The sequence below is a fragment of the Trichoderma asperellum genome, chromosome 5, assembly GCF_020647865.1.
Source record: "Trichoderma asperellum chromosome 5, complete sequence".
Classification (NCBI taxonomy): domain Eukaryota; kingdom Fungi; phylum Ascomycota; class Sordariomycetes; order Hypocreales; family Hypocreaceae; genus Trichoderma; species Trichoderma asperellum.
This window is the reverse complement of record NC_089419.1, coordinates 758,113-779,749: the sequence shown is the minus strand read 5'-3', so window position 1 is coordinate 779,749 and position 21,637 is coordinate 758,113. Positions and strand designations below refer to the sequence as shown.

The 21,637-nt window shown below is 43.8% G+C and overlaps 8 protein-coding genes across 9 annotated transcripts; 4 read left to right on the top strand and 4 right to left on the bottom strand.

The window, feature by feature from the left end:
* Positions 1-1,041: 1,041 nt before the first annotated feature.
* Positions 1,042-2,935, bottom strand: TrAFT101_008413 (uncharacterized protein; the record flags this gene model as incomplete). Its single annotated transcript, XM_066128328.1, has 4 exons — positions 1,042-1,242; positions 1,301-2,342; positions 2,420-2,592; positions 2,672-2,935. The coding sequence occupies 4 exons, from the start codon at positions 2,933-2,935 to the stop codon at positions 1,042-1,044; spliced, it is 1,680 nt and encodes a 559-aa protein (XP_065984446.1).
* Positions 2,936-4,836: 1,901 nt separating this feature from the next.
* MIR1_2 (mitochondrial phosphate carrier protein) lies at positions 4,837-6,275 on the top strand. Of its 2 annotated transcripts, XM_024903762.2 has the most exons (4): positions 4,837-5,051; positions 5,116-5,535; positions 5,586-5,938; positions 6,064-6,275. In XM_024903762.2, the coding sequence occupies exons 1-4, from the start codon at positions 4,918-4,920 to the stop codon at positions 6,093-6,095; spliced, it is 939 nt and encodes a 312-aa protein (XP_024762176.1). In that variant the 5' UTR covers positions 4,837-4,917; the 3' UTR covers positions 6,096-6,275. The 2 variants fall into 2 exon arrangements, with proteins under 2 accessions (XP_024762176.1, XP_065984445.1); XM_066128327.1 differs by having other exon boundaries at positions 4,837-5,535.
* A 126-nt stretch (positions 6,276-6,401) lies between these two features.
* TrAFT101_008411 (uncharacterized protein) lies at positions 6,402-6,938 on the bottom strand (the record flags this gene model as incomplete). Its single annotated transcript, XM_066128326.1, has 1 exon — positions 6,402-6,938. One exon carries the CDS (start codon positions 6,936-6,938, stop codon positions 6,402-6,404), a length of 537 nt encoding a protein of 178 aa, XP_065984444.1.
* Positions 6,939-7,303: 365 nt separating this feature from the next.
* On the bottom strand, positions 7,304-8,053 carry TrAFT101_008410 (uncharacterized protein; the record flags this gene model as incomplete). Its single annotated transcript, XM_066128325.1, has 1 exon — positions 7,304-8,053. One exon carries the CDS (start codon positions 8,051-8,053, stop codon positions 7,304-7,306), a length of 750 nt encoding a protein of 249 aa, XP_065984443.1.
* Positions 8,054-8,891: 838 nt separating this feature from the next.
* On the top strand, positions 8,892-13,048 carry TrAFT101_008409 (uncharacterized protein; the record flags this gene model as incomplete). Its single annotated transcript, XM_066128324.1, has 6 exons — positions 8,892-9,527; positions 9,587-9,818; positions 9,887-10,294; positions 10,358-10,464; positions 10,515-10,571; positions 11,433-13,048. The coding sequence occupies 6 exons, from the start codon at positions 8,892-8,894 to the stop codon at positions 13,032-13,034; spliced, it is 3,042 nt and encodes a 1,013-aa protein (XP_065984442.1). The 3' UTR covers positions 13,035-13,048.
* A 1,009-nt stretch (positions 13,049-14,057) lies between these two features.
* On the top strand, positions 14,058-15,059 carry TrAFT101_008408 (uncharacterized protein; the record flags this gene model as incomplete). Its single annotated transcript, XM_024899804.2, has 4 exons — positions 14,058-14,363; positions 14,434-14,557; positions 14,609-14,904; positions 15,015-15,059. 4 exons carry the CDS (start codon positions 14,058-14,060, stop codon positions 15,057-15,059), a joined length of 771 nt encoding a protein of 256 aa, XP_024762180.2.
* Positions 15,060-15,420: 361 nt separating this feature from the next.
* TrAFT101_008407 (uncharacterized protein) lies at positions 15,421-17,077 on the bottom strand. The gene is made up of 2 exons (XM_024903764.2): positions 16,130-17,077; positions 15,421-16,030 (listed from the first exon to the last, which is right to left on the bottom strand). The coding sequence occupies exons 1-2, from the start codon at positions 16,882-16,884 to the stop codon at positions 15,604-15,606; spliced, it is 1,182 nt and encodes a 393-aa protein (XP_024762181.2). The 5' UTR covers positions 16,885-17,077; the 3' UTR covers positions 15,421-15,603.
* Positions 17,078-18,319: 1,242 nt separating this feature from the next.
* TrAFT101_008406 (uncharacterized protein) lies at positions 18,320-19,018 on the top strand (the record flags this gene model as incomplete). Its single annotated transcript, XM_024903765.1, has 2 exons — positions 18,320-18,672; positions 18,745-19,018. The coding sequence occupies 2 exons, from the start codon at positions 18,320-18,322 to the stop codon at positions 19,016-19,018; spliced, it is 627 nt and encodes a 208-aa protein (XP_024762182.1).
* Between the last annotated feature and the right edge of the window lie 2,619 nt (positions 19,019-21,637).

Genomic DNA, 21,637 nt, shown 5'->3' with positions numbered 1-21,637 from the left:
TAAAATCACAATAGCTGAAAGTTATACAACCAGTCTATCATAAAAATTGAAAGTATAAATATTATCAGCCAATTGCATGATTATAAAACAAGCGTTACGCCATAGCTTTTTGTTTGGGAATTCTCTCTTTTTTATGCTGCTTGTTAGTTTTGCATACAACACCATGAAACACATAAAATCCGCAAATCGAAGAAGCGCTTAGGCAAACCACAGACTCCACGCTAACAATAATTTTCTCATAACTTATCTTGGCGACTTGGAATAAGGTAGGGATATAGCATCTATTCCTACTCTTTATGAAGGATATCAAAACATTTACGCATAAATAACTGGTCAACCGTTATCAGCTCGTCACTAAAAGTTTACGCGCCGTAATATTTCTTTTGGCTTTCTAAGATGCAATTTCTCGCAAGGCTTCTGGTTCTGAGCGCTGTTTTTATGATTGCCCGCGGAGCAGGGCACGGCGAGCACTGTGAAAACGACATTGAGTGTCTGTGTACGCCAGCGGAATGTCTATGCGACAAGGGCAATGACTGCTCGGGCAAGTGCGTTGCCACTTTTGGTGCCCATAATTGGGGAAACAAGCCGGGGGAATGGTGCCGAAATAATGGAGACTGTAAACAATACGAAGGACACTTTGTCGATTGCGCAAAAAGCGGTTGTGACGGAACGTGTGTTTTGATTTATTCTGGGGACCTCTAAATATACATGTATGTACATAGGCCACTTGCTTGTCAAAATCTTATTAACACAGGTTGTTTGACACGATTAAACGCTCAATTGGCGCTCTAAACTATGATTAAAAAAATCATATCCTATGAAGCTTGATACTAATTTACCCTATAAAGGCGCAAGATGAAGTCAGAAGGGATCGCTGGAAAGAGACTAATAAAGGCGTCTGCAATTACTTTGTGCAACTTTGAACGGTACACGGTGTATGAGGTGCCAGAACAATCGCCAAAATGATTCCTTATTTGATACATGATAGATTTATTCATGTGCTGCGACTTCAATGAGAACCTAGCCGTTGTATCGATGTTATTATAAATCGTGTCGAGCATTCTTGCTCATGTGGCGGATCTTTGCCCCATACTGCTTGGCAGTCAGCTTTGCGAGTTGTGGTACGTGATAGCCTGGACCTACCTTGTAGAAAACAAAGGGAACCGGCATGAAAAGCACGGCAATACCGCCGAGGAGCGAATTACCTGGACCAACACCGAGCTGAGAGAAGAGCTGGCGCGCCTAAAACATGACTTGCGTTTAGTTACAGAAAGCCAGAAAGATGTCCTCAATTGCTTACAAACAGTGGAAAAGAAGCACCAAACGAGGCGCGAAAGAGTGCGGATCCTGAGAATATGGATGCGGCGTATGTAGGATATGAGATGCCTAAATAGTTGAGTAACGAGTTAAACAGCGTGACCACGCCAACAGAGAAGAAACCGGATCCAATAATGGGGACGATCCAGTGTATATCCGCTCGTGATGTCCACCCAAACCAGAATAGGCATATTGGAAGAGCGAGACATCCTAAAAACGTCGGAGGAAGTATCATCTCTGGCGTAAAACCGGGCTCGTTGACTTTCGTGGCAATGTGAGTTTTGATCCATTGTAGAAAGAGTGCTAATGAGACAAGAGCAAAGACGAAAATGCCCAAGAAAACTAAACCCTGCTCGCCCTGGTTGAAGCCGTAAATACCGCCGAATACGATGGGAAACGACTCGAACCAGATGAACAACACGCCATACAGGAGACCGGCATACAAATTCATGAGCAGAACTATGGGTTCTGAGAATGTCAAAGTAAAGGCCCTTCCGAGGACGATCAGATGATCTCTTGCGGTATAATGCGCAGCGTCAATCTCGGACTGGCTCCTAAGTCGACTGTCCCCAGTCGCTTTCCTCAATCGTTTGGCTCTCTTGTAGAGTATGTTAGCTGCGCTGGTCTCGGGGAAAAAGAGAAACATTGCGGCCAGGACCAGTGTGCAGAGCCATGTAATAACCCATATTGTCCAGCGCCATCCCTTAGAAGGGGCCAGATATCCGCCAATGATGGGACCGAATACTGGGCCGCAGAAACCGGCCGTTCCCCAAATGCAGAACAAATAGGAGGCGAGAGAAGGGTCGTATAAATCGGTAATAGTACCTGCACCAGTCGATAGACATGGGCTGCCACAGAAGCCTGTCACCCAGCGAAAGACGAGAAATACTGCAATATTTGGGGCAAAGCCAACGGGAAGCTGGAATATGATGAAGGCGAAGAGCGTCCAAAAGAAAATACCGCTACGCCCGATTTTGGGCATCTCGGATAGGGGAGACCATAGCATGGGACCGACGCCATATCCACTGATGGCAGCAAAAATAAGGTGTTAGCAGGATGTGATGATGATTTTAGATCTCACAAAGGGGCTGAGTCGCCTTACAGAGTGAAGAGCGAGAGCCCTAGAGTCGCGACAATCTCGCTGACGCCAAAGTCTTCCATGACACCTAATTCGCCTGGCGCATAGATGGAGCTTGCCATGTAGACAGTAAAATTGAGGACACAAAGTTCAAACACCATGAGATTCTTCCACCTTAATGGCCAATTTCGAGGATTCTACAAGTCGAAGAACTCGAATTAGAGCTGTATCATTTTTCAGGTAAATATCGTATAGGTAGTAGATAAAATGACTTACTTCGGGATCATCTTGTCCATACCACTCTACCAGGAGGATCTCTTGATCGTCATCACGCAGTACAGTATTCTGCGGAATGCCATCCTCGGCTACCTCGTCTTTACTCGGTTCTCTACCGGAGACATTCGTATGTTCAAGTGTATCTTGGCGAAGGAACCTTTTCCATAGTACGGGGTCAATCTCATCCGGATATCGGAGTACTCTATTGCCAGAAAGAAGGCGCACAAGCTGGCCAAAAGTAGTAGTGTGAAATTGGAACGACATCTTGGGTATGAAATGGACAGAATTATGAGATGGATGAAAGGGGATTTAGCTGATGGTGAAATTGATTGATTGCTGCCAGTCACTGATGAGCGCCATGATGATGATAGAGAATATTGCATTAGTCAAGTAATATCTTATTATAACAGAGAAGAAGTTATCTCGTAATTATACTACACGAAATTGTAGAGATCTCGTTGAAGAAACAATTGCTGTGTGATCACCAAGTCCGGATTTTGAATGGGGCTAAGTCTAAAGGCCGTTGGTTGAGTTTCCAGCCTGGCAGAGCGGACATCATGCGTTTACCAGCGCGTATTACGTATTTCTTGTTGACGGCTGTTTGGATTAATGCCAATCTGTCATGCAATAGAAATAGACGTGATACAACTTGTATAAATGTAGTGAACTCTCATCAAAAAAAAAAAAAAAAAAAAAAAAAAAAAAAAAAAAAAAAGAAGGGAAGAAAAAAACAATAGCAGTGATAACGGGCATGACAGAGTGCAGGACCTTTGGTATAGCAGCAGAGCAATCTGTGATTTTTTGGCATCGTTTCATGCTACAAGGCATAATACTTCCCAATTAATATTGTCCTCTTTCGTTTTATAACTTCACATTCAAATGTAGTGAAAAGGTTTGTGTATAATCTTCTTTTCCTCCTATTTAATGGAAAGCCTCTGCTATGCGACTTTTTGCATAATACACAATGATATTGACAGATTCATTCAAATCTATACAGACTGTCAAGTTATAATTTCTCTGCGTCCACCACGATACGCCTAGAGGTCAATTGATGAACTAAAGTATCTTTTAATCTATATGATAGCCCTGTGCTAGTAAACATAGGTCTTGGTCGCCGTGATGCTTAATGGGTACATAAGAATCTTGCTGATCAAGTAAATTTCGTCGACTATTGGGTCGAAGTGCGACTCATCGCCTTCTTCCGAGATAGGGTAGAAAGTTTAATAAAGGGGGCGGAAAGGGGAAGGAGAGAAGAGATGTCAAGTAATAAGGTCGATGTTCTCCAGCAGATAGGACATTGAGTAAAATTAGCGGTTACGGGACGAAGTATTGCTTTTGGATAGGATATCGGACAATTGATACGGCTGAATATGGCTCTAGCATCTGGTAGCTTAGTATATTCTCTACGCAATACTGCTGGAGGGTTTGATGAGGCTACTACATAGTTATCAGACAGTCAACGTCTGTACGGCACAGGATGTGCTCTTTATCTTCACTTTTGTGGACCCACTGTATTAGGATAGCAACCTGCCTAGGCATGTGGGCGGGATACAATTCTGAGCCACGAACCTCTCCACAATGATCTTTGGCTTCCCTCTGAAGGTAGTTGTGTATTGTGTTAGAGAAATAATTCAGTGACTGGTCAGATCTTAGTCAGGTATTCTTATTTGCACGCTTGCACGACAACCGAAAGATTGGAGTTAACGGAAGTAGCGGACATTAGTGACATAGCTCCGGACCTGAATTCAATCTTTCCTCTTATATACTCGAGCATCTCACCTTTTATATTCTCATTCAGGAGGCATTAACTTTAAGTAAAAGCAGTTTTCCGAATTCTTCCCATTCGCGTTGCTGTTGTTGTTATTCATGCTGTTATCAGTGTTTAATAACTTGGGATCTTGGCATCTCTAAGACTCCGAAGTAGCAAGTTTAGCTTAGTTTCCATAATTTGCATTAGCCATCGGTTTGCCAACCATATGCATGCATTCTTGGTAAAAAGAGTTTCGCCATGATATTCACAATAGAGTAGTCAACCGCACAGCGCGCGGGCCATCCAGGGGTCAGGGCGTATAAGCTCCAGCCGATTTAAGCTACGCTAAGGTACTTTTGTAATATGTACATTTCATCATACCTATCCTATGAAATAGTAGCAGGGGTAAAATAATCCCTCTTATTTCGAGTTCTTGACTCATCCAGCATCAGCAACAACAACAACAACAACACCAGCATCAGCATCATATATCGCCATGGCTGCTGCAGTGAGCGCCTCTCTCTCTGAATCGGCCCAGGGGCCCCAGGGCATCAATCTTTACTCTCGTTTTGCTCTTGCTGGCGCTCTGGGATGCTCCGTTACTCATGGCGCCTTTACTCCTGTCGATGTGTACGCTACCGCGGCCTTGTCGAGCTTGTCGCCTAATGGACTGACTGATTTACTGGATATCTAGCGTTAAAACTAGGATTCAGCTTGAACCTACTGTTTATAACCGTGGCATGATTGGTGGTTTCCAACAGGTTGTCCGGAACGAGGGCGCTGGCGCCCTCCTGACTGGCTTCGGCCCGACGTTTACAGGATACTTCATCCAGGGAGCCTTCAAGTTCGGAGGCTATGAGTTCTTCAAGCAGCAGTCAATTGATTTCCTCGGTCTTGAAACAGCCCGCAAACACAGGGCCGCTGTCTACTCAGTCTCCGCCGCTTCGGCTGAGTTCTTCGCCTCCATCGCTCTGAGTCCTCTCGAGGCAACCCGCATCCGTCTCGTTTCGACCCCTGGCTTTGCTACCGGCCTGGTCAGTGGATTTAGCAAGATCCTCACACAGGAGGGTATTGGGGCTTTTTACTCTGGATTTGTTCCCATTTTGTTTAAACAGTATGTTATCTGAAGCTCTGCCATCATTTTCGACTGACAAGGATACCTAGGGTACCTTATACCGTCACCAAGTTTGTTGCTTTTGAGAAGGTTTCCGAAGCTATCTTCTCTCAATTTGACAAGTCTACTTTGTCAAATGGTGCCCAAACAGGTGTCAACTTGGGATCTGGTCTGATAGCTGGCTTTGCCGCTGCGATTGTTTCTCAACCAGCTGATACTATGTTGTCTAAAATCAACAAGACAAAGGGCCTTCCGGGCGAGGGCATCGTCTCCCGCCTCGTCAAAATTGCAAGAGAGCTTGGTCCTCGCGGTTCTTTCGCTGGTCTTCCTACTCGACTGTTCATGGTTGGCGGTCTCACCGCTGGTCAGTTTGCTATCTATGGAGATATCAAGAAGGCTCTCGGTAAGTATTTTTATGCTTGCTTTTCCTACTGTTTCTTCTTCAGAAAAGGAAAATGAAAAAAAAGAAGAGGAAGAGGGAGAAGAAAGTAAGAAAACAAAGCAGTGCTGACAATACATCCACTTTAGGTGCTACCAAGGGTATTGAGATCGCTAAATAAATAGTGGATCAATTGGACATTGGCGTGTAATAAGGGTATCTTAGACACGGCGGTCAAATGTAGGATATTTTTTGGTGCATTAAAGGAGATGTTCGGTCTAGAATTGAAACTCAGTATAAAAGTTCTTACTCATGCCAGATACCTAGATATAGATATTACTTAGAATTCAATCCACTCTACTAGATCAAAAAAACATAACAACATAGCATTCATGTGAATGTGAAAAACATTTGACTTATATGTAAGTTGAGATATTGGTCATAGTGTCCTACATTGCTCGCCGTGCTAATTCATCGTCTCACTTCTTCAAAATGCCAGATCCTCCAAATAGTCAAGACCATTCTCGAAATTTCCAGTTTTATAGGGTTTCCATTGAGCTCTATCGGATTCCCATTGTTCATTTGCAAGTCGGTCAGTTTTGTCTTTCTCTTCATCCGAGTCTTCCTCCGGATCTCCAGGCAGACGAACACCTTGGGCAAATCTGAACAACTTGTTTTTATCCCACATTTCTTTGACGAGACGCAACTCTTCGCGATTGTCGCCGAAATACGCTCTCTCGTGAAATTTTGTTGGAAAGTCACGATCGGGGAAATTAACAAATGCAGCTTCTCCGCTAAGAGAGAGCGGCCTCAGAGTTGTCTTGACCTTTGCAAGGAAAAATCTCATATCCTTTTCCATCCATTTGTCCATCCATCCTACTGAGACATATGTATGAAACACGGCTTCACGCCAGAAGAAGGCCGAATCAGCGGGATTCTTTTCTGTTGCTTTACTGCCAGAATGAATCCAAGTGACGAGGAAGTTGACTTCTTCTCCAATAAACTCCTTCCGGAATTCCTTCATCAGCTCGCGAATGGTGCTGGTGACTTTTGCAACCTTTTCTTTATCATCATTCTTGAATACAAAAGAGCTATAAAGTTCATATGATTGGTTGGTTGGATAAGATCGTTCAGTCTCCTCCAACCACTAATTCACAAGAGTCTCGTATAGAAAACGCGTCGACTTCTCTGGTAGTGCTCTTCGCTTGAGCTGAGTCTTGAGCTTTTCATGTTGGATGTGCTTGTTGATGACTCTCTCATATTTAAGCCTGCTGCCATCAAATGAGACGTTGAACCGAATTCCATCCAACCTCTTATTTTGACGGAGATCACAAACCCAGGTGCTGTCAATAGTAGTACTATTGGGCCAGTCGGTGGTGTAGAAATCGTTCATTGTAGCATGACTTCGTCGGAGATTCCTTCCTCCGGAAACCATTGGTACCTACCTGCAACTACTGTGCCTTCAAGGTTCTGTAGCTTCTGAATTTTGAGCTTCATCTGGACCACAACACCAAAATTACCGCCGCCTGCTCCCTGGAGATCCCAAAACAATTTGGCCTCCTTGGAGTTCCTATCATCAGTTTCTTTAATTGTCACTAAGCCACCATCTGCTGTGACCACTGTCGCTTCAGCTAAGGTATCACACCCCATCCCAAAACTTCGGGTAAAGGGCCCAAGACCTCCACCGAGAATAAACCCGCTCACTCCTACAGTAGGACAGCGTCCGCCGTTGATGATATATCCGTTGTGCCTTCCATTTATGAGCGTCTCATAGACGCGGCCCCATTGACAGCCGGCGTCCATAGTAACAATATTCGAATTCATGTCTAGATTAATATTTCTCATCCTTCGAAGGTCAAGCGAGACACCTTTCATGGCGGTAGAATGACCTGCATAAGAGTAGCCATTGCATTTGATGGTGAGATCAATATTCTTTGATGCTGCTTCCCTAACAATGGCCTGGACATGTTTTGCCGTTTCAGGCTGAACCACGCAATCCGGTCTGGAAAAGCGGAAAAGACGGTTCGAGGTCGCAATTGCACGGTCATACTCGACTTGTCCAGGCTCCAGGACTGGGATCTCCAAAGATTTAAATATCTGTCCCGGCCCCGACTTAAGCATGCATAGGGATGGCCGCATACTGAAACCAATACAAGTTTAATGCTGCATTTGAAGCAATGCGGAGTGAATGTGAATGCCAAATTCTAGTTATCTAAAGAGCTACACCTTTCCAATTTTTGTACTCAGCTCGTGTTGAAGGTACCCTACATACGTCACTTCTCAAAACTTTTCTTCACACTCGTGCTTTGAACTGATAAATGATACAAGAAGTGGGTTCCGGAAAACCATTGATAGGATTAGATTGCACATTAAACTCCCCAGCTTACTTTCAGCTGGCTTCTGAAGCTCACAAGCAAGCACATTCACTTCTTTTTGGCTAGCGACATTCCCCACAAAAACGATCTATCTTTCAATTGGATATATCAGCAAGCTCAGGCAACTAGAGCCGCAGTGCTGCCCAACACAGCCCTTTATTTCGTAAATGCTACCCCAGTTCCATGATTTGGGCAATGCAAAGGAAGTGGGCTCTTGCACATTGTTGATAGGATAGACATGCAGATTAGTTTCTTATCGCGCCGTTTTCAGCTGGCTTCTGAAAGTTGACAAGGAAGAATATGCGTCTTTGTTTGGCTAGAAGTCTTCCCGCTGAATAACTGTTTAGAGTTCTGAAGGTCTATTGGATACATACAATTAAATTGCTGGCAGCTTGAGCCGTAATACTGCCCAACATAGTCCTTCAATAAGATAAAATGCACTAAAGGCTAGAGTCGGCTGGTTTTGATGTCAAACCCATTCGCAAAGGCAACTTATATGTGTCAAATTTCCCAAGAAAAAAATGGAGCGCAATTGAATTAACAAATATCCTAATATTGTGATCGTGATTAATTATTCGTCTTACAATTTTTGAGCTGTCATCATGTCGATCCACAAAGATGCCGAAAAAGGAATTCTTGTTGGAAATGTTCTTGATAGTTACATCAAGAACGACCAGAATATGCTTGACGAACAAAGTTCTGACTCGGGATTGACACCACTAGCGATAGCCGTAATTGAAGGATTCCCTGATGAGGTTGAGGAACTTCTTGAGAAAGGAGCCAAGGCAGATGGCCTCTCAAGGGATGAAGAGACCCCCCTTCTCCTCGCTGCTTGGAAGGCTAAAGGAGAACGAGCTCGAATCGTCCAACTGCTTCTTAAAAAGATTCCTTCGGGAGCTGTGGACAAAACCTGTGATATAGCGGGCTTGAAGACGCCACTAATGTATGCAATTGAGAATAAGGATCTTGAATCCATTAGGCTACTTCGAAAGGCCGGAGCTTCCGTGGATATAAAGAACAAAGAAGGATTTACAACAGAGCAAATGGCCAAATATGCAAATAATCCTGCCATCTCTCTTGCTCTTGACTTGAACGAAGAAAAGGCAGCCATTGGCTTACTCGTTTCCAAGGTCGTTGACTTACTACTCTACATTGTTGATTGGGTAAAAAAATCTGTGCAGGGCGCTCTCTTCATGGTACCTATAGCAAATTCGGAGGGAAATGAAGATATAGACAAAGTGAGTGGAGTTATCGGACCGAGTAAGTAATGAAATAGCGTATTAATTTGGATACATAGGTCATAAACGAAGGCGAGGAACCGACCCAGGAAGAATATGTGGAAAATATTGGTCAATATCTTGAGAACCGCCAACTATTGGAACGTTTTTTCAAGGGAAAGAAAGACTTTATACAAAATTTCGCTAGGAAGATTGCGAGCCTGGAGCAAAACTCCGTCATCGATCTTGGCGGCAAGGACCTATTGCAAAAAAGGATCAAAGTATCGTTATACCAGCAAGTCATTTACTGTGGCAAGTTATCCTAAACGCTAAAACAATGCATCATGTCCCCTTATTTTGTCTAACTGCAATATCTACAGATGACAGCACCTCGATGAAGCGCGAAGGGCGCTGGGAAAGCCAGAAAGAGCTCATCCGGCGCACCACTCAGGTCACTACACTAGTTCTCCCGGAGGGTGAGGGCGTTGCTCTGCATTTTATTAATAGAGATGTTGACAACGCTACCAATCTAACTCTTGAAGGGATAAGAGATATCTTGAAGCCCATGACCTGGCAACCTGGCGGCGACACTCCTATTGGAACAAATCTGCAGTCTAAAATTCTCCAGCACCTAGTCTATGACAAGATAAAAAATAAAACTCTTGAGAGACCACTGCTAATTATTATTATTACTGATGGGATGCCAGAGCCTGAAGATAGTTCCGTACTTGTCGCGGCCATCCTAGAATGCGAACGGCAGCTACAAGAAAACGGCTACCCTCCACAAAGTATGTGAAATTCAAGCATACTGATTTTCTCGCCTTTTTATCTACTAACAAGATTTATGAAAGCCGTGAAGTTCATGATCGGCCAGATAGGGACGGCGAAGTCGGCCACAAAATTTCTCGAGTCTCTTAGAAATGATCAAGACATTGCCCGGACAACATTTATTACTTCAGTAAACTCTGTAGCCATTTCGTTCTTGATATATGTTAATATTTCATAGAGAGACTGGATGAAAAATTTGCGGAATACAAGACCAATGAGAAGAATGTCGACCAATGGGTAAGAGTTTTAAATCGTCTCTTTATCGCTCTATTTTTGCCGCAGTGGATGTTATTTATGTTTGACCTCCCTAGTTGATCGAAACACTATTCTCTCCATTTCAAAACTACTAATTTAGAAGGAAAAGGAAATGTAGATCTTTTAATCGCTACTTTTGTCTGATTTAGAGGGGATTGTGCGCTCAAGAGGATCATACTACTGGAATACATTTTAAGCTACTGTCCAAGGTACTCTCCAAACATCGTCAGCGACCCTACAGAAGCCAGCTGATTTCCATGTATACTTATCTTAATGCAATGACAAATGGAGTATTACACTGTTCCTCTCCCTTCCTTTTATGTTTACTAAACAATATAATATTCTCTAACAGTATTTGTAAAGTGGCAGCTTTATCAACCTCAAGCACTATTTTAGTGCATGTAAGCTCTATAGCGCCCAACTAGCAAACGCCGTATTACAGGCCACTGTGCCCTTTGTGGCTCGGCGTATTCTGTGCCAATCACTCGTCTCAAGTCTTCGCAACTCCGAGTTCCTTTTTACATCATTTTTCGGTAGACAAGTACAGCATGATGATTCCCACGACAGCGCTTGTCAACTCGCTGCCGCGTAATATCCTCGGAAAGAAGCATACGCGCGCAGGCAAACCCAAGAGCCGTGGCGGCTGCATATCGGTGCGTTTACATGTGTCTCATAAACAGGCCAGCAAATAAGATTCCCAGCATCTGTTTGATGAAATGATCCCCGCTCTCCAGGTGGATGGAAATCATAGAGCTGGCGCTGTATCTTCATATTTCATTGCTTCTTAATCCTTGCTTCTTAACCTGGTTGCCAGGTGGTTTTGCTAACCCATTTGCCCCAAAGTGTAAACTCAGGCACCGAAAATGCAACGAGGAGAAGCCGATATGCAATCAATGCAGGAAATCTGCCCGAGTTTGCCATTATGATATACCCAAAGAGAAGCAGCATGGTAGCATTGCGCCCCCAAAAAGGACAATTCTTCCGAGACAGGAGACACTTGATGTAGTTGCTACAAGAGCTCTCCATTTTCGCCCGAGAGCGAGCCATCTAGAAGCCGAAGAGGCTCCATATTTTGACATGTTTAGAGCCCAGATGCTCCAAGACTTTACATACACTCCATGCACCAAGTTCTGGAATCGTGTAATCCCTAGAGAATCCATGGGAGACGAGTGTGTGCGGTGGTCCGTTTTAAGTATCGGAGCTTTAATGCTGTCCCTGCGTTCTTCAAACCCCGAGCCAACGGTGAAGTTGCTTGAAGAACGCGGTGGTGGTGCGTACCAGGTTGCTATGGCGTACCATGCCAAAGCCACCACCACGCTCCATATGCGGATGCGACAGGAGTTTCACACCATTTCGCGCAGGAACGTGTTGATCAACATGTTCTTGCTATTTCTCTTTGAGCTCTTGATCGGAAACACCAAAGGCGCCGATCAGCTACTGACAAGCAGCGTCGAGCTGTTAAAGCAGAAGCGCGATCAACTTGTTGATGAGATGAATTCGCAATACCATAGACAGGATCTTCATAGTTACGTTGCACCTTCTAATGACGAAGGGCTGGACCAAGCTGAACGGATCTTACCTCGGTTTCAAATCTTCCTCAGTCTGAATACGCCCTTTTTCCCAATGCAGAAAGCTTGCTGGTCCCGATTGCAATCGCGACCAATCCCTGGAGGTGTTCCTGGGGTCGATACCGACATGCATGAATTCGGAGCCATGTGGAATAGTTTCATCACAAGAGCTGTCATATTCATTGTCAAAGTCATGCAGAGACACCAATATGGTTACCATACAAACGATTTCGAGCTCCACTTGGCACATCGGGCCATCTTCCTTGAACGACTGCAAGGCTGGGAAGAGGCCATTTTGCTGAAACTGGAAGCAGAGAAAAATCCCATCATTTGTCAGTTTTTTAACACTTTTTATATGGGTCAGAAAGCGGTATTTATTCTCATGAGCTGCTGTTTCGACGCAACGGAAATGTCATATGATCAGTTCAGCTCCAAATTCCGGGAAATTGCTTCGACGGCGAGCTCTCTCGGGGGCACATTGAAGCGCTTTTCTCACCTTGAAACTGCGCTGGACATCTACACCCTTCCAGTTTTAAACTTCGTTTCACAAAAATGCAGAGACAAAGTTATCCGCTCAGAAGCCTTAGACAGCTTCGAGAAGATGACATCGAGTTCATTTAATTGGGATACTAGGGCTAGTTTACTGGCTAGGCGCCAGCTTATGGCTTTGGAAGAGGAGAGTCGCGACGCTACGGGTCATATTCCAGCGAGTGGTCGATATGTGTGGACTAGCGCATCATGGGAGACCGGTTATTCGAGCCTGAACATTGTATTCACCCCGGTTGCCTCTAACAGTGATGGGACACGAAAGGAGAGACGATTCAAAATATTCCGCTCAGATTTGGAAAATCGAACAAAGAACATCTATTTAAACTAGGATCTGTGGTTGCTCGACGCTCAAGTAATAGCAACTATAAAATGCGTAGCACTGTATATGTCGTATATAAGCATCATAAATGCTTGAAATAGTGTTACCTCCCATTGTAAAGTTAATTTGGCATATTTGCAACTTTATCAATACCATCGCCCTAAATTGCCTATGGTAGATGACTTCGATTATACCAGCTCTACCATATCACTAAAATCATCACTTTGAGTATGCTTCTTATTTGAAGGATAGTGGTGGTGTAGGAACGGCGAGCAAATATCAGTATGTCAGCAAAAAGCCACCCGTGTATTCCGAGTATCTTCTTATTTCTAATCTTTGGGTGGGGGAAAAGAGCAACTGGTGTTGGACTGCACTAAAACCGATTGGCTGGGAAATACGCACTTCTTATATCAGGGATAGTACCGAGCTGATAGTGGGTCTACGCCACTCACTGGCTGCTCAGGATATGGCCCCGAGAGTTGACAACGCCATTGCCCACAAACACTACTAACCCGCTTGTCAGAATGGAGCTGTCCATTCACCGACGGACTACGTTAAGAACACAAACTATCATCTTCTATATTTAAAAAAGATAGATTAACGATCCGTATATAGGAAACAATTGATGTCAGCTTACAAGTATACTGCAACTGCTGTTTAGGTTAGTTCGGTAGTACAGGTAATGAACCGCATGGGGTAGCTCGCCTGAGGTATATAAATATGAGAAATGAAGCCTCTTTACCTCTGTTGTTCCAGTTGCCTATACGCATATGATCAATAGTCTACTCAAATCATGACTTCGACACCCAGAATTGTGAAAGCGGCAGCAGTCCAAGCAGAGCCTGTGTGGTTTGACCTGAAGGCTACTGTTGCAAAAACATGCAGTATAATTAAGGAAGCGGCTTCCAAAGGGGCTCAAATTATTGCATTTCCTGAAGCTTTTGTTCCTGGGTATCCTGTATGGATCTGGTATGTATTAGCATCCTGATAATTAGAGCAGCCGTAGCTAAGTCAGGAACAAGGGTCCGCGCCATGGATTTCGAGATGAACATTCGCTACGCTAATAACTCCCTCGCTATTGACTCGGACGAGATGAAGCAACTGCAGTCCTGTGCAGCTGAAAACAATATCGTTGTGTGTATCAACTATTCTGAGCGTAAAAGTAATTCTTTATACATTGGTCAGTGTACTATCGACAATACCGGCGAGCTGGTAATGTCGAGACGAAAACTCAAACCTGTCCATATGGAACGTACATTATTCGGAGACGGAGATGGCCCTTCTCTAAACAATGTTGGAACAACTGGTGTTGGAAGAGTTGGACAGCTTTCCTGCGCGGTAAATATCTACTTTGCAAATCGTCTTGCGCCATATCTTTTCTAATTACAAATTGTCAATTTTAATTTAGGACCATTTTAACCCACTTCTCGTATACAATACATATTCTCAAGGCGAGGAGATTCACTGCTCTGCTTGGCCACCTGTTGCGCCTCATCCAGGCGGACCGGCTCCATACTCAATGGCAGATGAGGGTAAGTATGACTCGTTCATTTCTGTCTCTATACTTCGCTTACTGGAGATAGCTGTTGCATCTTTCTCAAGCGTTTATTCCATGCAGGCGCAATGCTTCACTATTCACTCGACTGCTGTAATCTCACAGCCATCTATTGATAAGCTAGGTGTTGATGGAACACCTCTATTTAATCAACCAGGCGGTGGCAATGCCCGAATTTATGGCCCCGACGGGCGTCTCCTGACAATCGACTTACCACCTTCTGAAGAAGGTATCGTATATGCAGACTTGGACATGAGCCTAATCATCAAAGAGAAAGGTTTCCTGGATAATTGCGGCCACGCCGGAAAACCGGAACTGTTGTGGGTTCGTGTTCCTCCGCTTCAATAATATCGAAGATGTTTGAAAGAAAGTATATGCCTTTCATATGCATATATTACATCGAACGAGTTCAATGCTAACGAAATGACGTAAAGCTAGGACGCAATGTCTCCGAACAAGAGCCTGTTCGCTCTGCTTAGAATAGTCATGGAATATACGGTGCACAATGCAGTGGAGAAGGTGTCAACCTCTGTGAGGTAGGTAATATTGGAGAGCCTATGACTGGAGGATTGTTGAACTATCTGCTTCCGGCTGAAGCCATCTGTATCAATGCTTGAGACGAATGCTGCGGAGATGTTATTCAGGGTTGCTAGGCTTATTGGCTCAGCTGAAACTGAATCTATGGGCTCCCAAAGAAATATTATAAGGGCAACATCTAGTCATATCTATTGGTGTGAAAGACCGTGGGCTGCATTGTTTGGGCTCAAGCACAGGGATAGGATAACTAGTAGCGGATAGCACTTTATATCTTCAAGTAAGATTTCATGTTGAGCGAAACCAGTCGCAGAAAAGTTGGAAACATGTGATATACAGACATATAGGAATAATTAATGTACCCTTTTCCATCCGGTAACTAAGTTCCCGAAACCTGCTTCGGTAATTAAATATTTGCCTTCATCGCGTCCAGTCTTGGTATATCATAACTTTAATGACATATAAGACAATGCAGTTTTTTGTAGGCTGCTAATTATCCGAAAACAAAGGCGCCAGGACAGAGCCCTCAAACCATTTTTTGTCTTTAGCCCACCCTTTGAGAATAAAATCTCTTCCCAGGGTCAGGGCATCTAAAACCTTTGGTAAAGGGAACGGCAATGGGTCGTTCCTATTTCGTCGGTAATACCAACAAATGAGATGCACACCAGCATGAATAGCAATGTTGAATGCCAGTTCTTCACTCATCGGGCCATAGCCCCGCATGAATCCTTGCATAATAGGAATACTAGCATCGATATTTTTAAAGTGTTTGCGCTCATAAAGATCGGCCAGTATGCCACCAATATCCACGGCGCGATGACCAAACTGGGCGTTCTCCCAGTCGATAACGATGAGTTTATGAGGCTCTTGGGTAGACTGTTGCGCATCATTCCATGAGCTATCTGGAAGCAGAACACTATGTTTTTTGTCAGAGCTCATAATTAGACATCTACCTTTGACCAACGAAGAATTCTTCGTTATAAAGGCTGTTTGTTTGGGAAACGCTTCAACTTACTTTCCAGCCCAGAAATCTCCATGAATAAGCCCGCGAATCTCATCTCCTTCCGTTGGCGGTCGCTCAAACTCATATTTCATGGTACTCTTGACCGCTTCTAATGTCTCTTTATAGCCTTCTATAGTCTCAGGGTGACGCTCTAGTATCTCGATGAAGCTGTCGTAGGTGATAAGACACTTTAACTGGCGCATACCATTGTTAGGTCCTACTCTTTCCCGAAGCGCAGTCTGGGCCGGCTCTGAGGTCCAGTTGTGAAAGAAGCGCAGCCAAGAACCTAGAGCATAGCCGATAGATTGGCGATTAGATTCAGGCAAGATTTGATCGACATTGGTGGACTGCAAGATGGTGGTGAGATCGGTAGCACCAAGAAAATCCTCATGAACTTGAGTGTAGGTGTCTGGATCAAACATATAGAGTCGCGGTGCCGTAACCACTGATGGACCGCTAGAAGTGGCGATGGCGTAGCCAATTCCATCTAGAGCAAGGAGCATGGATTCTTCAAAGATGCAGCGCGTGATATCGAGTGGGAAATCGCGATTGGTAGCAACATAATCAGTGGAACGCTTGACCACGACAGTTTGAGCGACCTTTATGTTAGCATCTCCTTCAAGTGGTTTGAGAAGGGTGCCGCGGTAGAGGAAATTGGCTGTTCCGCCACTTAGTTTTGTCAAACCCGAGCAACTATATGGTGTATGTGCCAGTTCGTCAAGAACCCGCTGAGTGAAGGCACGCTCATCTTCCTCCCTCAATGCCATTTTGTTCAAGGCGCATATATTATGATAGATACGTAGATAGTGCTTGGGTATAGAAATTATCAAATGCCAAATCACATAGATGATACGGAAGCTGGCAAGTTGGCGACGAGGTAGATGAACAGAGTAAGTGACTCTGATATAAAATAATAAAAATATATATCTGCGCACTTTGTTCAGCAGGTAATCAGCTACTACGGCAGTCTTAGCAGATATGGATGCCAGAACAATATCATTACAAAGTTAGTCGCGAAAATGGAGGAAATGAGTAATAATGGGTGACTCTATCGGTAGTAGAGGTGGGGTTTAGCAGACTTGAGCTTGCTTACAATAGCTAAAGTTTTATCAGCATGAACAATTCTGCCTATCGTGAACATATTCCTTTACTTGAACATTGAGTTAATGGCTTCATTCAACTCAGCGCTACCTTTTTTGTCGGAACAATAAGCATCAATCCAAATGTATCCATGGCCGTCAAGTCGTGCCTGTTTGCATGCACTGACAACTTTGGCGTAGCCTGGGTGGCCATTTCTCTGAGTTTCGGTCATATCGCTTGTGATATGCGCGTAGAGAAACTCCTGCCCATCAGTTCATCAATGGGATAATATGGCAGAGGATATACCATCTCGGCACTTTTCGACTTGTAGAGTTTTGACATTCAGTAAATTCATATCTCGTAGGTCTTTCAGTGCCGAAGAACGACGGCGTAGAAATCCGATGGCTATCGCGACAGGACTAGATCAAACTATCAGCCCTAGTGTGCAGCGCTTGCTGTGCCAATATGCTACCAACAGGATGGCATCGAATGTTGCTAGGTTACAGCCAATACGGAATTCACTGTAAGCGTGTTATCCCTGCTTGTGCAAATAGCCGAGATTAATCAAGCAGTGAGGCGACGTAGGTCACTGCTTTACAGCGGATACATATAGAAAATGTCTAGAAAAATGAGGCTCTTATAGTTCTTTTTCATCATAAAATAAAGCATTTTGAATACGCTATATTTAAAACTCAGCTTACTCAACGTAGCATTTCTATCAAATACATATTCATAAGATCATCCATTCAGGGGGTTGTAGGGGATTTCCAAGCGAAACTCGCAAATGACGGCGCAATGCGCCGATTGCTTCGCGACCCTCGCGCCTTTCTGATCCCCCGGCATCTTCTTTGTAGCTTTGCATGGCACACAACGATCCTAATGAATCCTTCGGAAGTGTGGCGAGGTGCTTGGTTGGGCTGTTTCAGTGCGTTGTCTATGCCTCTTCTGCCTTACCCCGATTTCTAGTTTGAATAAGCGCAAACGTGCCCGCCGGTCGCATAGGAATAAAAAGAAGGATTGAGGCTCGCACCATTTGCAGTGATTCTTCTTCTTTCAGTGTATAAGTTTACGAAAGTGCTCGGATTGGTCGAAGCTCTCTTCCCTATCACCTTTAAAGGCATTATGGACACGCAAGGATCCACTCTCAACTCTCCTGGTCACGATGACACTTATAAAATCGTCTTTTTCCCTGCTACCGACGCAGTAGAGACAGATAAGAAGTTGAATGCTATTACATCAGAGGAGGATGAGACCCTTCAGGTGACTCTAAACACAGCAAATGTTATCCTTGAACCTGTCCAATCACAAAGCACAGAGCTCGTGACCAAGCAACCGGGTGTAGAGCCATGCATGAAGCCAGAGAACTATGTTATCAAACCAGAGTACCTTGGGGAAGCTCCTGATTATATCGATTGCCCATACTGCAAAACACGCCAGAAAACTGAAGTTCGCCATCAGTCTACCAGCCAGACAAAGTATGTTGCACTATTCACGAATCAAAGCACACAAAACTTTAGCCACCGTTTGCTAATATAGCTATCTCGTAGACTTGCAGCTGCTGGCTGTTTTCTCTTCTGTGGCGTCATCCCTGTGTTTGTACCGTTCGTGTGCAATTGGTGCGCTGACACAGATCACCACTGCGAAAGTTGCAAGAGCCTTGTCGCCCACCAACCGCATGAGGGCAAGATGGAGGCTGTATTGCCGCTAGTGTCTGATGGAGTAGACTCTAGGTATCACTCGAGCCAATATGCCGACATGAGCAAGCAATCTCAGCAGAAACTAGAGCCCATACTGGCTGAAGCAGACACTGGAAAGCTATAAGTAAAAGGCAGGCTGGACAGATTGTTTAAATGGGATCATGAATCCGATATGAAGGTGACGGGCTCTTTTCTTATTGAGAAGATATGATACGAAATGCTCGCTATGACCATGCCAAGATGTTGAACTTGGGGAGATTAAAATTGTTCCTGCGGAACCAGAGGGGCAAGATCAATCCTACGCTGCGCTTAATTTAATGCAATACGATTCGGAAGATAAGATGCATAGACTAAGAGTGGAAAGGGGGGACGAACTGGGTTACATCCAATATAAAGAAACTAGATATAGGAAATCAAAATAATACATAATATAATGAATTAAGGCAACTGTCAATTAGTATTACAAGTAGATGACGATGCCTTATGAGTTATGTTGACGGGTTAAGAGAATGCTAAATGTCTGACAGTTGCGTGGCGGGATAAGTCCTCTTTCTTAAAGCTCAATGTATCCATATTGAAAGTGTACGAGAAAGTAAAGTGTTTATCATAGCGACATGCAAGGCTTCGAAAACCGTAGTTTCAGACATATGATTTGTCATTTAGCAATATTGGAAAATGCTTGGCTGGATGAGCGCATTGAGGGCTTGTCATTGTATATTGATTCCGGTACAATGAATGATAGAGGTTAGATAGCTGCGCGGTTCTGAGTCGAAATTCATACCAATGATGCTTCCCTTTATGCTTACTTTATTCGAAAAATATTGATGATCGCCGTATTCTCACTAAAGAAACTTATATGTCGTAGGAGCCACTCCTACAAGATGCCCAAGGGTTGCCCATATTTTTTTTCTTCTCTTTCGCTGGGTATCATATGTTTCTTCGTCAAACAGGAGTCTTTAGCAGCAGCGACATTTGGCGCGAGATTCTGTTCTTCCGATGACATTAGATACAAGAATCGGCAGCTCTTAAAAAAAAATCGAACCTTAGCACGTTGATGGAATAATTTGCAATGAGCTTGTTAATGGCACATTATCAGGTGAAAAAGCAGCTAAGATAATGTGGTAAACGATGAAGCATATCCGGATATACTGGTCAAGCGGAATGATGGTTCTGAGCCTCAGTTATGGAAAATTGGAACCGTAAGCGCTGGCGCCATTTTTCGCGTATTTCTCTAGTATGCTGCGGCCTACTAAACTAATAATGCGACATTTTCTTTTAAATTGTTGCCGAGTTTGACAGAAGACAAATCAAATCACAAAGGCAATGCTCTCATTTGAATGGTAAAGAAAGCCTAACGTTCAGGGGTTATGAGGCGAAGCTTAGCCTCACTGAGCCTCTGTCACATGCAAGAAGGGTCAACTGAGCACATGGACAGCGAATCACACCTTGCCTTCCTGCTAGGTGTTCTTTGGGAGGATGGTAAGGGCGCAAAATGCAATATAAAGATAAAATATAATCCCATAAGTAAAAGCTTAAGGTTGCAAGGCTTGTTTTTAGTTTACTGCTAAATAAATACAGCTAAATATAGCAGTTATAGACTGCGAATTAATAATTAATTCTATAATTTAACTTTATTTTATATTTATAATTAACTTTTTTTTTATAAAATTATTTTTTTAAAAATCATAAATAAAGTTAATTATATATAATTAATTTTTTAATATAAAATTACTTGCTATAATTTAATTAATAACTGCTGTAGCAATAGTAGACTTAAGTATTTAAAGTATATAAAAAAAGGCCAGGGGATTATTTTTTAGATTATATATAAAATTCTTTTAATCTTAAGCCGCCGAAAACCATTAACGACATTCGAGAAATGATAGAACATCGATACGATCCTTCTTCTACGGTAGATTCAGACGGAAATCACAAATGGTAGAGGTCTTTCGGTCTGCGCCATAGCATCGTAGCCTCGAGCGAAAGCAAAAAAGAGCGGAGTGTAATACAGTGTACAGCATAAGCAACGACCGAGCAACTTGAAGCCAACCAGATTGGCACAAAGTCCAGCCTACTGGAATGCCCTCTGCTTCGGTGTGGTGAGAATAGAAAATGTTTGTTGTAGGATCCAAATGATAGTGGTACATCCACAAAGCACCCACATTGCGATAGAAGCTCCGGATCCCCATTGCCAAATAGTGCCGGAGAACGTGGCTGCGATCGCGAAGAGAACCGGCGCAAGCACATTCAAAGAGACACCGATCAGATCGACCAAAAGGCATTCCAGTAGCTGCAGGTGCCTTTTACAACTCCCAAGCAGAGGCGCGTCTCCTAACATGTCTTGAGAATACCCGCGTGCAACTCATCCGCCAGATTATGAGGTGGGTTGACGATCCAGTTGCAAAAGGAATGTGGTGGCTGAATGGCATGGCGGGGACAGGGAAGTCCACTATCAGGGCCTTTCCACTTTTCATTTCTGCAGACACTGCGTGTCGCTTTGTCGCGGAACCTAAGATAGATGATCCTAATGCGCGGCTACAGAAAGTGCTAAAATACAGAAACAAAGCTAATACAAGTGCATTAGACAAGACGTACTTGCCAGTCCTAGCGCAGCAGATCGATGACCTCTCATCAGATGACGAGGGGGAAGTGATTGAGAAGTTCCGATATGTTATCGGCACTATTGTTCTTCTTTCTAGACCTCTCTCGGTTGTAGCTCTAAGTGCCATCCTCGATGTTCCTC